We start from the raw sequence: 14218 nt of genomic DNA on the forward strand, positions 1-14218 counted from the left end.
TAGGCAAGTCCTTAGCCTCTTAAAAAAAATAAAATAAAAAAATCTCCTATGGAAAAGATATGAGGCTGGGGGCTCCTGAGCAAAATCCCAGTCCTGCTGGCCAGGGGGCGGGCCTCTGGGGTGGCAGTCAGGCTCCTTGGGAGGGACACTGTGTTCCAGGCTCTGCCTGACTCAGGGGAACAAAGGCACGTGTGTGTGTGGCCAGGGAGGAGGGGGGAATGTTTCCCTTTCAAGAGCGGAACAAAGGATCTGAGGCATAGTTGAGTGCGTTCCAATCCCCTCCCAGGCCAGCTCCCATTCCTTAGATGATTGTCCAACAAGGTTTTCAACCTCCTAGCTTCCTCCTGAAAGGTACTGGGGGTGGGGTGGGGGTGGGGGTGGCAGGCTCTGCTTCACTCCACCCTCAGTCATCAATCTCCAAGAGGCAGGATTTTTATGTGGCAAACCTCTAAGGTCTCTCTTAGGGGTCCCTGTCCTGGGCAGGGGTGGGGTGGAGACTCCTGGGGGAACTCAGGGTTAATGGATGACACAGGGCACTGCAAGTGACAGGTTTAATGACCCCCCTGGGGGAGTCCATGACTGAAACTTGGTAAGTGCTGGAGCCAAGGAGAAAACCCAGGAGTTCTGACCGACCCCACACATAGCCTAGCATGGGATGGTGGGAGTACTTAGCAGAAAGGCATTTTCTAAATCTTAAAGGGATGATCACAGGCTGGAGGAATAAGCTACATGAAGGGAGAAAGAAGATGGAGGAAAGTAAGTAACTGAAGGAGGAAAAGGAGAGACACGGCCAACAAAAGTAGTTTTTGTGGAGGTGCCTATAGGGACTTTACTTTCCAGTTTCCACACTCTCGCCGGCAGGAATCTGGCTGCAGGGCTGGGACAGGAAGCAGTCCATGGAAGTCATTGCAATGGCATTTCCTGAAGAGCGAGAGAAAAACCTCTAGTTCCGAGAGGAGCTCTGGAGGCTGACCAAAAAGTCCTGTAGCTTAGAGTTCACTGTAAGGCTCCAGCTTGGCCTGATAAGTCTCATCGGGGTTGAAACCAAGTAGCAGACAGTCCCAAAGGCAGTTTCTTTCTCCATAAACTACTTGCAAAAAATCAATACTCATTGAAAGGGAAGCCAGATGATGTGACTGAAGGAAACCATCATCATGGTGATAGAGACAGTCACTATTCTGAGAGCCTTAAACATGAATTAACTCAATGACTCTTCAGAACAACTCTACAAGACCAGAAGAACTAGATGGTGCCTGGCTACCAATGCCAACCACTCAGGAAAGGATCAAATCTGGAGATCCTGGATAGAGTGGGAGGAAAAACGTGGAACAAAATTCAAAAACTCAATAATGACCAGAATTACTGGTCAGAGGAAGTCTGATGAGAGCCCCAATACTATGGCCCTGGAATACATTCTGCACCTGGAATAAAACTCACCCCCAGGGGCTGGCTCTCAGCCCAATAGTTAACAAGATGTACACGCAGACCACTCAACCCAGGACGACACACCCACATACTCTATGGTAATACATCTCTTAGAGCAATGGACCACGGGGTACCAGAGGATCAACATTCAGGTTGAGGAAATGCAGGACAAACAGGAGTGCATAAATATGAGGGGCACAGGAGGAGGGCTATAGGGTAGGGAGGGGAGGAGACTGGGGAGGGTTAGGGATGGGCATGGTAAATGGGGAGTGAAACTAAATGTACACGTAATGTTGAACGTAATACAAGCTCTTAAAATAAAATAAAAAAGAACAACTCTACAAGGTGGGTCCTATTATTATAGCCATTTACAGATGAGAAAAACTCAGGCATAGAGAGGTTAAAAGACTTGCCCAAGGTCACAGAGCAAGTAACTGTTCAAGTCCAGGTTTGAAAGTCCAAACTCTTCCTCCTGATGTGACCTTGGGTAAGTTGTTTCCCCATTCTTAGCCTGATCTCCCTCCTGTAAAATGAAGATGACACCCTTTCTCCTTACTTTCCTGGGTGGTTACTATTTTAGGGGCTAACCATCGGTTCCAACTCATAGCGAACCTATGTATAACAGAATGAAACAACTGCCCAGTTCTGTGCCATTCTCACAATCATTGCTACGCTTGAGCCCATCATTGTAGCCACTGTGTTAATCCATCTCATTGAGGGTCTTCCCTACTTTAGCTGACCCTCTACTTTGCCAGGCATGATAGCCTTCTCTAGAGATTGGTCCCTTTTTACAACATGACCAAAGTATGGAAGACAAAATCTGGCCATTCTCGCTTCTAAGGAACATTCCAGCTGTACTTCCTGTAAGACAGATTTGTTTGTTCTAGCAGTCCATGGTACATTCAATATTCTTCGCTCTGGTAGCATAGTGCCTAAGGCACTTGACTGCTAACCAGAAGGCTGGCGGTTCAACCCACCAGCCACTTCTTGGAAGGAAGGTTGGGCAATCTACTTCTGTAGTGATACCACCTCAGAAACCCAAGGAGGGGTCGCTATGAGTTGGGTCTGACTCCACAGCACACAACACCACCACCACCACCACCACCACCCTGGATGGTTATGAGGCTCAAAAGGCAAGGTGGATAGGAAAGTGCTTTGTAAAGTGCAAATAAATGTGGAGTATTATCATTGTGGGGTTAGTGATAAACTATCCTACTGGGGTTGATTAATTTTTGTGGTTAAGATGCTGCATCTGTTGACAGAAAACAGCCATCCTAAGATATAACTGTTAGGGGTTGAATGGTTCCTCCCCAAAAAATGTTGTTGTTATGTGCCATCAAGTCAGACCTGACTCATAGCGACCCCTCCTTGGTTTCTGAGGCAGTATCACTACAGAAGTAGATTGCCCAACCTTCCTTTGGAGGAGTGGCTGGTGGGTTTGAACTGCCAGCCTTCTGGTTAGCAGTCAAGTGCTTTAGGCACTATGCTACCAGTGTTGCAAATCCTAACCTCTATGCCTGCGGTATATTTAATCCCATCTGGGAATGGGCTGTATTTGTTATATTCATGAGACAGGATTAGTGTAGGGTATCTCTTGAGTCAATTTCTTTTGAGTTAGAAAAGAAATTAAAACAAGTGAGCAGAGTAGAGATGGGGGAAGACAGATGTCAAACCACATGGAGATCTCCAAGGAACCAGGAAGCAGACAAGGATCTTCCTGCAGAGCCAACACAGAGAGCTTTCCCCTAAAGCCAGTGCTCTGAATTTGGACAACTAGCCTCTTAAACCGTGAGAAAATAAGTTTCTGTTTGATAAAGCTATTGAGGTATTTCTGTTATAGTAACACTAGATAAATACGATATAATTTGGTACCAAGAGTGGGGTGCTGCTCTAATAGATACTAAAAATGTGAAGGCAGTTTAGAATTGGGTAATGAGTAGAGACTGGAAGAGTTTTAAGGTGCCCAATAAAAGCCTGGGAGCTCTGGTGGCATACTGCCTAAACCACTTGACTGCTAACCAGAAGGTTGTTGTTTCATACCCACCAGCCACTCCTTGGAAGGAAGACTGGGCAATCTACTTCCATAGAGATACCACCTCAGAAACCCAAGGAGGGGTCGCTGTGAGTGGGAATCAACTCGATGGCAATGAGTTTGGTTTCAATAAAAGCCTAGATTACCTTAAAGAGATTTTTGGTAGAATTATGAACACCAAAGACAAATCTGGTGAGAGCTCAGAAGGAAGTGAGCAGACCTATAGGGAAAGTATCATTTCAGAGAATACAGCAATAGAATGTGAATGTTAAATGTGCTTCTCAAACCAAACCAAACTCACTGCCATTGAATCAATTCTGATTCATAGCAACCCCCATTGAGTTTCCAAGGTAGTAAATCTTTATGGAAGTAGACTGCTCCATCTTCCTTCCACAGGCTGGTGGGTTTGAACTGCAAACCTTCAGATTAGAAGTCAAATGCCTTAGGCACTGTGTCACCCAGAGGTACTTAAATGTGCTTCTGGTAAGGCTTTAAAAGAAAATGATGAACATGTGATTGGACAAGAGAGGAAGGACAATGCTTTTTAGGTAACACTTTTTATGCAGTGGGAAACAGCTTGCCTGAATTATGTCTAATGTTTGATAGAAGGTAGAACTCATAAGTGAAGAACTTGGATGTCTAACTGATTAGATTTCTAAGTAAGATTTTAAAGGGGCCACATAGTTTCTCCTTGCCACTTACAGTAAAGCGCAAAAGGAAGGAGGTAGTCTTAAAAATGAGGGGTGCAAAAAGAAAACACAATGTAAAGATTTAGAAAATTCTGTTACGGACATGTGTCCTAGAATGTTCACCGAGGACATGGCTACACAATCTTTTATCAAAGAGATTAAGCCAGTAACTGATGGATGTAACCAACTACCACAGCAGAAAATCCATCAGCTTAGACTTAAGGGCACAGAGAAGATTCTGTCTGTATCTTGGAATTCTACAGGCAGGAAACAGGCCAAAGGAGCTATGTCTGTTGTCCTCCAAGAAAAGCACCATCCCTGAAACAGCTCAGAGAACAGCAGAACTGTTGGAAGGAGCACAGGAAGGAAGGCCTTCTTGGTTTCAAAGTGTGCAGCCATGGTCGCCTGGATCTCAGAGTGGGGCATAGCCTCCTAGATTTCAAAGCTGAGTGGGTGGGACTACCATGCCCAAGGGGCAAAAGAATGGGGCGTGGTGGGGCCAAAGTTCCCACTGAGATGGACTAGGAGAATGTGGTTGCCCAAAGCCAAGAGAGCAGAGTTGCCTTTTCAGTGGGCCTGGAAGGCAGACCTGAAGCCGAAGGGCCTCCACTTAGAGTCCAAAGGGCATGGCCGATTCCCAAAGTCTGGAGGGCAGGGTCATTGCCTAGATGATTCCAAAGACAGAGGATTACTTTCAAGCCTTGAGAGCTAATGTAGTTTGTTCCGCTGGGTCTTGGACTTGCTTGATGCCTGTTACCCATTCTTATTCTTCAATGTTTCTCATTTGCAATGGAAATGTCTACTTTGTGCCTGTTGTGCTTTGGAAATTCACAGGTGAAGAGGAATTTTGCCCCAGGATATAATATCCCTGAAATCTCACATATACATGATTAACATGATTCAGAAGATGAGATTTTGGACTTGGAGTGGATTTCAGACATATGATGATGTGACAAAGGACATCAATTTTTGAGAGCTAAAGGATAGAATGCTATGAATTGACTTATGTCCCCTACAGTATGTACTGTAAATTCTAACCTCTACACTTGTGGGTATAACCCCACTTGGGAATGGGTTGTCTTTGTTATGTTAATGAGACAGAATTAGTATAGGATGTATCTGTTGTCTCTTTAGATATAAGAGATTAAACAAATTAGCTAGGAGTCGAATCACTCCATGGCAGGCTGTTTGTTTGGTTAAACAGGTGAGCAGAGCAGAGATGGGATAAGCAGATGCAAAGATAGATGGAGGCTTCCAAGGAACCAGAACAGAAGCTGAAGAGACAAAGACCACCCTCCAGAGCCGACAGAGAGAGAAAGCCTTCCCCTTGAACCGGCACCCTGTGGACCTCCAGCCTCCTAAATAGTGAGAAAATAACATTCTGGTTGTTAAAGCTACCCACCTGAGGTATTTCTGTTATAGCAGCACTAGATAACTAAGGCAAAAGTAATGTGAAATATGCCTTAATGGTCGAATTAGCCTAAGGCCTCCGGCCTGTAACTAGGACTAGGATTCTCAGGCTGTTTACTCCAAACACTGCATCTTATTGTTGGGGAAACTGGGGGCTGGGAGGTGAAGTGACTTGGCCAAGACGACATAGTGAGTTAGGAGCCGATGGAGAGAGATGACTGGGATCCTGACTCCAGCGCTTGTACTACCACAGCATGCAAACACTATGGTACTTACTCCATGACAGAAACACTGCTGGGGACTGCCTCGAGAATGTGCAAAGAGGACCACTAGAAAAAGGAGAAGGGATGTTGAAGATTCTGTGAATGCATCTCTGACACAAGTTCTGTCAGCAAGAGTTATGACACTAATATGGCACCAGGCTCTCCGTCTCTCAGGCATACCTCATTGGGTCTTCACTAAGAATCTGGAAGGCAGGTATTATTAATTGCGCCAAGGTTCAGAGAGGTCAAAGTGGTTGCCCAATGTCACAATGCAAGACATGGGAAAGCTCGTACCTGAACCCAAACCAGCTGCGATTTTTCAGACAGAAATATTCTCAGAGTGGAAGAAGATCAGGTATTGCATTTGGAGAGAAGTGGCTTAAGCACTTGACCACTAACCAGAAGGCTGGCGGTTCAAACCCACCAGCCACTCCTCGGAAGGAAGGTTGGGCAACCTACTTCCATAGTGATGCTGCCTTGGAAACCCAAGGAGGGGTTGCTATGAGTCGGGTCCGACTCAATGGCACATAACAACAACAACATTTCTGAAGAACATCTAGCTTGTTTAACCCCAATTTTATGATCTCCAAATGGTTCAAAAATGTTGCTTCCAAGGTGTTGGACACACCAATATGCAGTGTGCAAAGTCTGCTATTACTCTCCAATTCTTTCTCACCAGATCAACCTCTATTTCCTGGTCCAAGTCACTAGCCTTTTTCACCTGGCAGTTGTACCAGCCTCCTCAATGGGCTCCCTGCTGAATTCAGACCATATAACCCCTACTCAAAACCTTCATTTGGTTTCTTCTCACTCAACCAAGCCAAGTCCTCATCATAACAAAGAAGGTCCTATGTGATCTGGCCCCAGGGTACCTCTCTTCCTTCATATCCTATCACTCCCCTCCTTGCTCCTTCTGTTAGCCACACTGATCTTCTTGCTCACCTTTGAACATGCCAAGTTCATTCCTTCCTAAGTCCATTCCCTGTGCCTGAAACACTCTTACTCCAGGTACCCATATCACTCACTACCTCATCTCTTCCTCAGCTCAAGCATCATCTTTTGATGATGTCTTCTCTGACCCCCTTTTAAAATTGTAACCCCACCTCCCTCGTCAAGCACACTCTTGCCCCAACCTGTTTTATTTCCTTCATAGTACTTGCCATCACCTGATCTATGTTATATGTGTTTGTCTCTCCCCACTAGAATGTGAGAGCTCCATGAAAACAGAAACTTAATTTTGTTTATTGCTGTATCTCCAGTACCTAGGACAGTGCCTGGCACATAACAGGTGCTCAGTGAGTACTTTTCTGAACCAATGAGTAAGTTATTAGGCAAAGAGCATCTACCATTATCATTATTCTGGCTTGATAAGCATCTGTTTCTTCAGAAATCCAGTGGGTATGTCTTTCATTAGTTATCTGCTATGCCCAACGTACCTGCTATGTTCAACACTAAAGAAACAAGTATAGATAGACAAGATGTGGACTCTACTCTCAGGAAGCTCCTAACCCTGGTAGATAAGACAATTTTGTTAGAAATGCCTTCTTTATACTAATTTAAACCCTACCACCACTAACTTCTTGTCATTTATCCAAGTTCTTCTGGGTACTATACCAAGAAACAAAGGCTCAGTCCCTCTTCTTCCAGATATCTGAAGCCAGTGATTATATTCTCACGAGTCTTCTCTTCCTGGGCTAAACAAAAAGACCCAGTGGGATTGTCTGACTCAGATCGGCCAGCTGGGAATGGGGAAGACAGACTGTTGGCTGGAGGGACAAAAAGAGGAGGATCCAGAAGCAGAATGGCTCCTTCAAAGAAAAGAAGAGGGACTCCTTAGGGAGGGCCCTGTAGAATTAGGGTAGAGGTTGGGGGTGGGAACAGGGCCCTGCTAATTAAGGTAACAGGAGATTATGTTCTTTTAGAAGAGCAGTTCACTGGGACATACCTCGAAATCTACCTACACTAAACCCAGCAAAGCCAGTCACTGGAAGCAAAGCCCAGGGGTGGAAGGCGGCGCGCTGGAAACACCAGGAGGCAGTGCGCAGGGAAGGGCACTGAAGGTCTCTGGCCCCAGGTCAGATACCTGCTGAGGAAAGGGGCAGCTAACAACTACTACTTCTTGCAGCTCAGACAAATCTGGTGAATACCCTTGCCAAAGTCAAGAAAACCCTCCAGTTTCCTCTGGGGGCCCCCTGAAAAAAAAAAAAAAAAAAAAACCCTGGGTAATTTTCAACCAGAAGCAGAAAGTCTCCATGGGGCTACTGGGGAAATTAGTCCTAGGGAGTCTGAAAAACCCTGTAATGCTGAGTTTTAAGAGCAACCTAAAATATACACCCAGAAGGACCGGGTGTTCTGAGGGGGAGACCCTGAGACACTTCTACCTCATTTGGGGACCTGCATGAGGTTACTAAAAATTTCCATGTTTGGGGTTTCTAATGGGGTTTCCCCGAGACAACCACAGAACTGCCAACAGCTGCAGAGTGTCTGCAAAGGGAGCTGAGGCGCTTCAGCTAAGGATCCATCCAAGCTGAAGAAGTCAGAACAGGCAAGAAGACACCTACAGACACTAGCAGACAACAGAACCATGCAGCCTGGCAAAGGCCACGCTTGCTTTCTCCTACACACTGCTCACTGCTCCAACAATGGTGTTTCCAGCAGGTGAAGGGATTTCCCCAGGTACAGCTATCTCAGAAGGGCTGGCCCACCTGGGTTCTTGCCCCTTAACCGTCCACATTCCCACTGGAAAGCACCAGAAACATTTCTGTCTTTGCAAGAAAGGTCACATTATCACCCGTCAACCATTCTAGGTGGTAGCTTCATTTCTCCAGGAGTAACTCTAGGAGACAAAGTTCAGTTCCCTAAGGGAGGTAGTAGTTCATTAAAAGCAATGTTCCCACCCTACAATTAAAGCACAGGAAAGGCTTTTGTTCTAGATCCTTTATAAGAGTCCAGTTCTAGAAGCTGGCTACCACTATTCCATTTTACAGGTGGGAGAGACGATGGACTAGACAGACGCAACAGGTTCAGTGTCTTACCAGGTGACTCCAGGCAGGTGGTGGTGTGGCTGTGAGTTTGGAGTTCCAGTCTTTGGAACATTACCCCACACTTAATTAGAGATACCTAGGGCAGGTCACCTTTTGCACACATGGACACCACTGACATGGCCTGAGAGTGCTCTGACAGTGAGACAATGAACAATAAGCCCATTCTGACTGGGCAAAACCCTGGTAACCACTTGACACTTACAATGTCTGAGTTTTACTAGTGCCAGACTATGAAGCTACACACATGCCTTTGGGAATCTGCTACTGTTCATCCCACAGCTACCTGAACAATGCCAGGAACACAGCTCAGAGTGAGCACCTTCATAGGCATGTTTTGCTTGGCCCAAAAAGCATCCGTGTCTATCTATGCCAATTGGTCTGGGTTGCTTTATTTCTCCTTGGGCAACCAGATGTGGAGGGCGCAGTTTAGTTTTTGGAATCAGGCAGGCCAAAATGTAAATTCTCACTCAGATATCTAACTGGCCAGTCTCTTAAGTCACCCAAAAAACTCACTGCTGTCGAGTCGGACCCGACTCATAGCGACCCCCTCTTGGGTTTCCAAGGCAGTATGCAGTATCTCTACGGAAGCAGATTGCCCAATCTTCCTTCTGAGGAATAGCTGGTGGGTTTGAACTGCCAACCTTCTGTCTAGCAGTCAAATGCCTTAGGCACTAAGCCACCAGAGTGCCTCTTAAGTCACTGTTGTTGTTATGTGCCGAGCTTCAAATGAAATAAAACCACTTACTGTGTGTTACAGATTGAATTGCTTCCCCAAAATATGTTGTTGTTGTATTTGCCATCGAGTCAGGAGTCAGATCCGACTCATAGGGACCCCTCCTTGGGTTTCCAAGGCAATATCACTATGGAAGTAGATTGCCCAACCCGAGGAGCGGCTGGTGGGTCTGAACTGCCAGCCTTCTAGTTAGCAGTCAAATGCCTTAGGCACTACACCATAATCCTAGCCTCTATACCTGTGGTTATAATCCTATTTGGGAATGGGCTATCTTTGTTATGTCAATGAGGCAGGATTACTGTAGCTATGTCTTGAGTCAGTCTCTTTTGAGATATGAAAAAGATTAAATAAGCAAGCAAAAGAGGTAGAGACAAGGTAATATAGATGCCAAACCACAAGGAGATCTCCAAGGAACCACGAAGCAGCAGCTGAAGAGACAAGGACCCGCCTCCAGAGCCAAGAGAGAGAGAAAGGCTTGCCCCAGAACCTGCACCCTGAATTTGGACTTCTAGCCTCCTAAACTGTGGGAGAATACATTTGTTTATTAAAGTCATCCACCTTTGCTATTTTTGTTATAGCAGAACTAGGTAACATAGACAGAATCTGGTATGAGAGTAGAATGCTGCTCTAACAGATAATACATTCCACAGATAAAACGCGGAAGTGGTTTTGGAATTGGGTAATGAGTAGAGACTGGAAGAGTTTTAAGGTGCCAAATAGTAGAAGCCTAGAATGCCTTGAAGGGACTGGTAGAATGTCAAAGACAAATCTGGGGAGGCTTCAGAAGGCAGCGAGTCAAGGACCTTCCTCCAGAGCCGACAGAGAGAGCAAATCTTCCCCTAGAGCTGGCGCTTTGAATTCAGACTTCTAGCCTCCTAAACCGCGAGAAAATAAATTTATCAAACCCATCCATTTGTGGTATTTCCATTATAGTAACACTAGATAACTAAGACACCATGGAAAACTACTGGGTGGAATATATGAAGTAACATGCTAATTCCATGAGGGTATGTATCATGTCTAGCTTATGACCAACACCTAGAACAGGGACTGCCAGTCCAAAAACCAAACCCACTGCCACTGAGTTGATTCCAACTCATAGTAACCCTACAGGACAGAGAATGACTCACAGGGTTTTCAAGGCTCTAAGTCTTTACAGAAGTAGACTGCCTCATCTATCTCCCATAGATTGGCTGGTGAGCTCAAACTGCCAACCTTTTGGTTAGCAGCCCAATGCTTTCACCACAGCACCACCAGAGCCCCTCCTGCCACATATTAGATGCTCAATAAATACCTGTTGCATAAATAACGGAAGCAACATAATGCCTGATCCATAAGAGCTACTCAATAAAAGTTAATTTTCTACCTCCTTCCTATTGGGATGCAAAACACCACCTACAGGGATGCTAAATACACACTTCAGGGCGGAATGGGCCGTAACTCCCCCACTCAAGAATTCCCCAGCCTCAGCCTCCAGAAAGGTTAGGAGATGCCACCTTGTCAGCCAGTCTGTGCTGGCTCAGAACAGGATGGAACCTGAGAAGGAAGTGGGCAGGCATCTTCTATGCAGGCTCAAAGGATCCTGCGTCAAATGCTCTTTACCCCCTGGCCTCAGGGAGAGAATGTGTGCCCAGAAATGTTCTGACATAGCTGGCTCTTCTGCACACACCTCCTCTGTTCACCAGGAGGAAGTGACATATGGTATGTTGTCCAACAGGCTCTGGTAATTTTCGAACAAAGAGATGGAAAATGGAATTTCAGTAGAGAGGAGAGCTGATGACCTTGCCTAGTGCTGCTGGGTCTAAGACCTCTCTCCATGTGCAAAACTGGGCAGCTGGCAAGTCTCTGGTTTGGGTAGCCCTCTGGAGGGGCTAAATGGCAGACAAGCCACCTCTCCCAGACTGCCTTTCGTTTACAGCTGGCAAACAACCCACCTGGTATTAGGACCACTGGCCATAGTCAGTCAAAGTGGGCAAATGGCCAAGTCCCTTCTTACAGGATGACTTAGAGGGTGTGTCTGAAGCTCTGGAATCCTGTCCCTCCTCTAGTCAGCTAAACATTTATTTGCCCCCAAAGAGAATCAAAGCAGGGGAGATTAGGAGAGGTCACTGCACAAACCTACAGGAACTATTTAATCATCTATTCCCCCGGGGAGTTCATTTACAGAATGGCTTTCAAGTCTAGTCAGCCTCAGCTCAACAGAGCTTTCTACTTTATCCCCTCCACTGCCACCCCTAGTCATCTGACCTCTACTGACTAGATCCCCTTGCCTTTTACTAGAGGTGGTGAAGGGGAAGAGTTGATGAAGTTGCAAAGAAATGGGAAATGAGAGTGAGGGGGTGGAGATCCAGGGCAAACTTGGGAGGTCTCTTGCTGAGTGGTAGAATGAAGTGCTGGCCACGCCCTAGGGCCAGCCTATGGACAAATGCATTCCTGACATTCCTGAATCCACTGTGCCCGGCCCCTTCCACATCAACTCCTTCAATAGATGACTTATTTTCTACAGCCTGCTCAATTTCCTGGGGGCTCTCAGGGGATAGCAAGGCTACGGGAGCCCTGCACCTCCTTTGGGAGCCCTGCACCTCCTTTGGGTCGGGGATTAATAGGAAAACAGGGCTGGGTTCACTGTACAAGAGCAAATATTGCCTAGAGGGACCACCGTAAAGAAGCTCTCATTACCTCAGTGTGACTTGGGAAGGGGCATGAGAACGCTCCCTCCCTGGGAAAGGGTAAGGCATGACTCCGGGGCCTAGAGTATGTCTGGGACCAATAATAATGACTAGTCTACAGCCAACTTGCTGGTAGTAAGGCGCTGTGCTCACATACTCTCCAAAATTTTTAGACAATGAAGGCTTGCTGTATATTTTTTTTTTTTAGTGGGGCAAACTGAGGCTCAAGGTTAACTGGCTTGTCCAAGGTTTCACAGCTAGTTAGGTGACAGGCCTGGGACTCACACCCGCGTCAGTTTATTTCCAAAATCTGTCATCAAATCTCAATGCCCCACAGAATCTCACAGACTAGGTTCCTGCTTTGCCAGCAGTGCTCGGTGAAGAGGCCCCAGAACCCTGGCCAGAAAGCAGCAAGCGGAGCAGTTGGAGCTCCCTAACCGACCCCAGGCAGTGAGTGCAAAGTCCTCAGGCTTAATGCGCGACACAGCAAGAGCTCCAGCAACCACGCAGAAAGCTGCACACTTTAAGGGGTGCAAGCACAGACTGGCACAGGGAATAGGGCCCTAAAACCAGACAATCCTTGGCCATCCAAGACAGGGTGGGAAGTTCTGCCTGGCCATGCCCTGTCCTGAGAGGAGAGTGTCACGAATGCAATAAAGGGAACTTATTTTGGGGGTAGGCTGACACCTCTGGGGGAGAAAAGTTGAAGGGGCTCGTGGGCCACTGATGCCCACAATCTTCTGTACGTTCAGTACCCCTTTGGGTGATGAACCACTGTGTCAGGGTGAGGGAACACTGGACTAACTTTTCGCAATCACAGGTTCTGAGCTGAATGAACACACAGGCTGTTTTCCTTCATTGAGAAACTGGAGCACAAGTTGAAAGAGTAGGGTCATGAAGGTTACGTGAATGAAAGATGCCAGGTCCTTCAAGAACTGGGTCATCTGTATTTCCTAACAGTTAACCCCTTCTGGTGAAAGAAGGCCAGTCACATCTCCATCCCATCAACATCTCCAACCATCACACAGCAGAAGAGAAAGAAATACACAGAAAAGGCTGTTGGGGATCTCTCTGACCAGAGGCCAAGAAAATGGGACATACAAGGGGCGTGGTCCTTACCCAGCCGCCGTTCTCCTGGATCCAAGGCTCTAGGTGGTCATTCAGGTAAGTAGCCATCCAAGTTGCGATCCGACTCACCAATACCTCCATCTCCTTGTCTACGCTTTCCACGCACAGCGCCCCACCGAAGGAGAAAAAGGCCACAATGCGACCCCAGTTCACCCCATCCCGGAAGAGTTCGTTCACTACCTGCTCAAAGCTCTGGTATGCTGTCCCTGGGGTGATGTGGAGCTGGGATGTCAGGTCACTGAATGCCCTCCGGTACCGCAGTTCAAACTCATCGCCTGCCTCCTTCAGAGCCTGCTTCACTGCTGCCATGGGGATAACCTCCCGGGCATCCAAGCTGCTGCTGTGGCCAGTAGCTCCATTCACTGCAGGGCTGTCTGCCAGGTGCCACGACGGGTTGCCATTGAGGGCACTGGGGGTCTCCATCTCTGATTCAGTCACTTCTGAGTCCCCAGTCCTGTTCTCCACATCATTAAACTGACTCCAACTGTATCCTTTCTGGGAAAGCTTGTAGGAGAGAAAGTCAACCACCAGCTCCCGGTTGCTCTGAGACATTTTTATAATAGGGACGGGGTCCACCAGTCCATTGTCCAAAACACCTGCTCACTCACTGAGTCTGGTCTCTGCTTAGTGGTTCCCTTCTGAGATCCAAAGCCAAGATAAGGTTCTGAAGGGAGAAAAAGAGCTTCAGGGGAAAAAAAAAAAAAAAAAAAAAACGTATACCACCTACCCTACAACATCACATTCTTCGTCTAGGTACCAGAGCTGACTGTGTGGCTCTAATGAAGGTCTGGGTCTAGCTTCTAAGACACTTCCACAAAGTCAAAT

The 14218-nt window shown here is 46.7% G+C and overlaps 1 protein-coding gene across 1 annotated transcript in view; it reads right to left on the minus strand.

Annotated features, from left to right (window-relative positions):
• Positions 1-13945, minus strand: part of BCL2L1 (BCL2 like 1) — a 54800-nt gene extending 40855 nt beyond the window's left edge. The window contains exon 1 of the mRNA XM_007934527.2: positions 13385-13945. Coding sequence (XP_007932718.1) covers positions 13385-13945 — 561 coding nt within the window. The remainder of the gene's footprint in view (positions 1-13384) is intronic.
• Between the last annotated feature and the right edge of the window lie 273 nt (positions 13946-14218).

This window comes from Orycteropus afer, unplaced genomic scaffold (genome assembly GCF_000298275.1).
Source record: "Orycteropus afer afer isolate SDZICR_OR568_19922 unplaced genomic scaffold, OryAfe1.0 scaffold00020, whole genome shotgun sequence".
NCBI classification, from domain to species: domain Eukaryota; kingdom Metazoa; phylum Chordata; class Mammalia; order Tubulidentata; family Orycteropodidae; genus Orycteropus; species Orycteropus afer.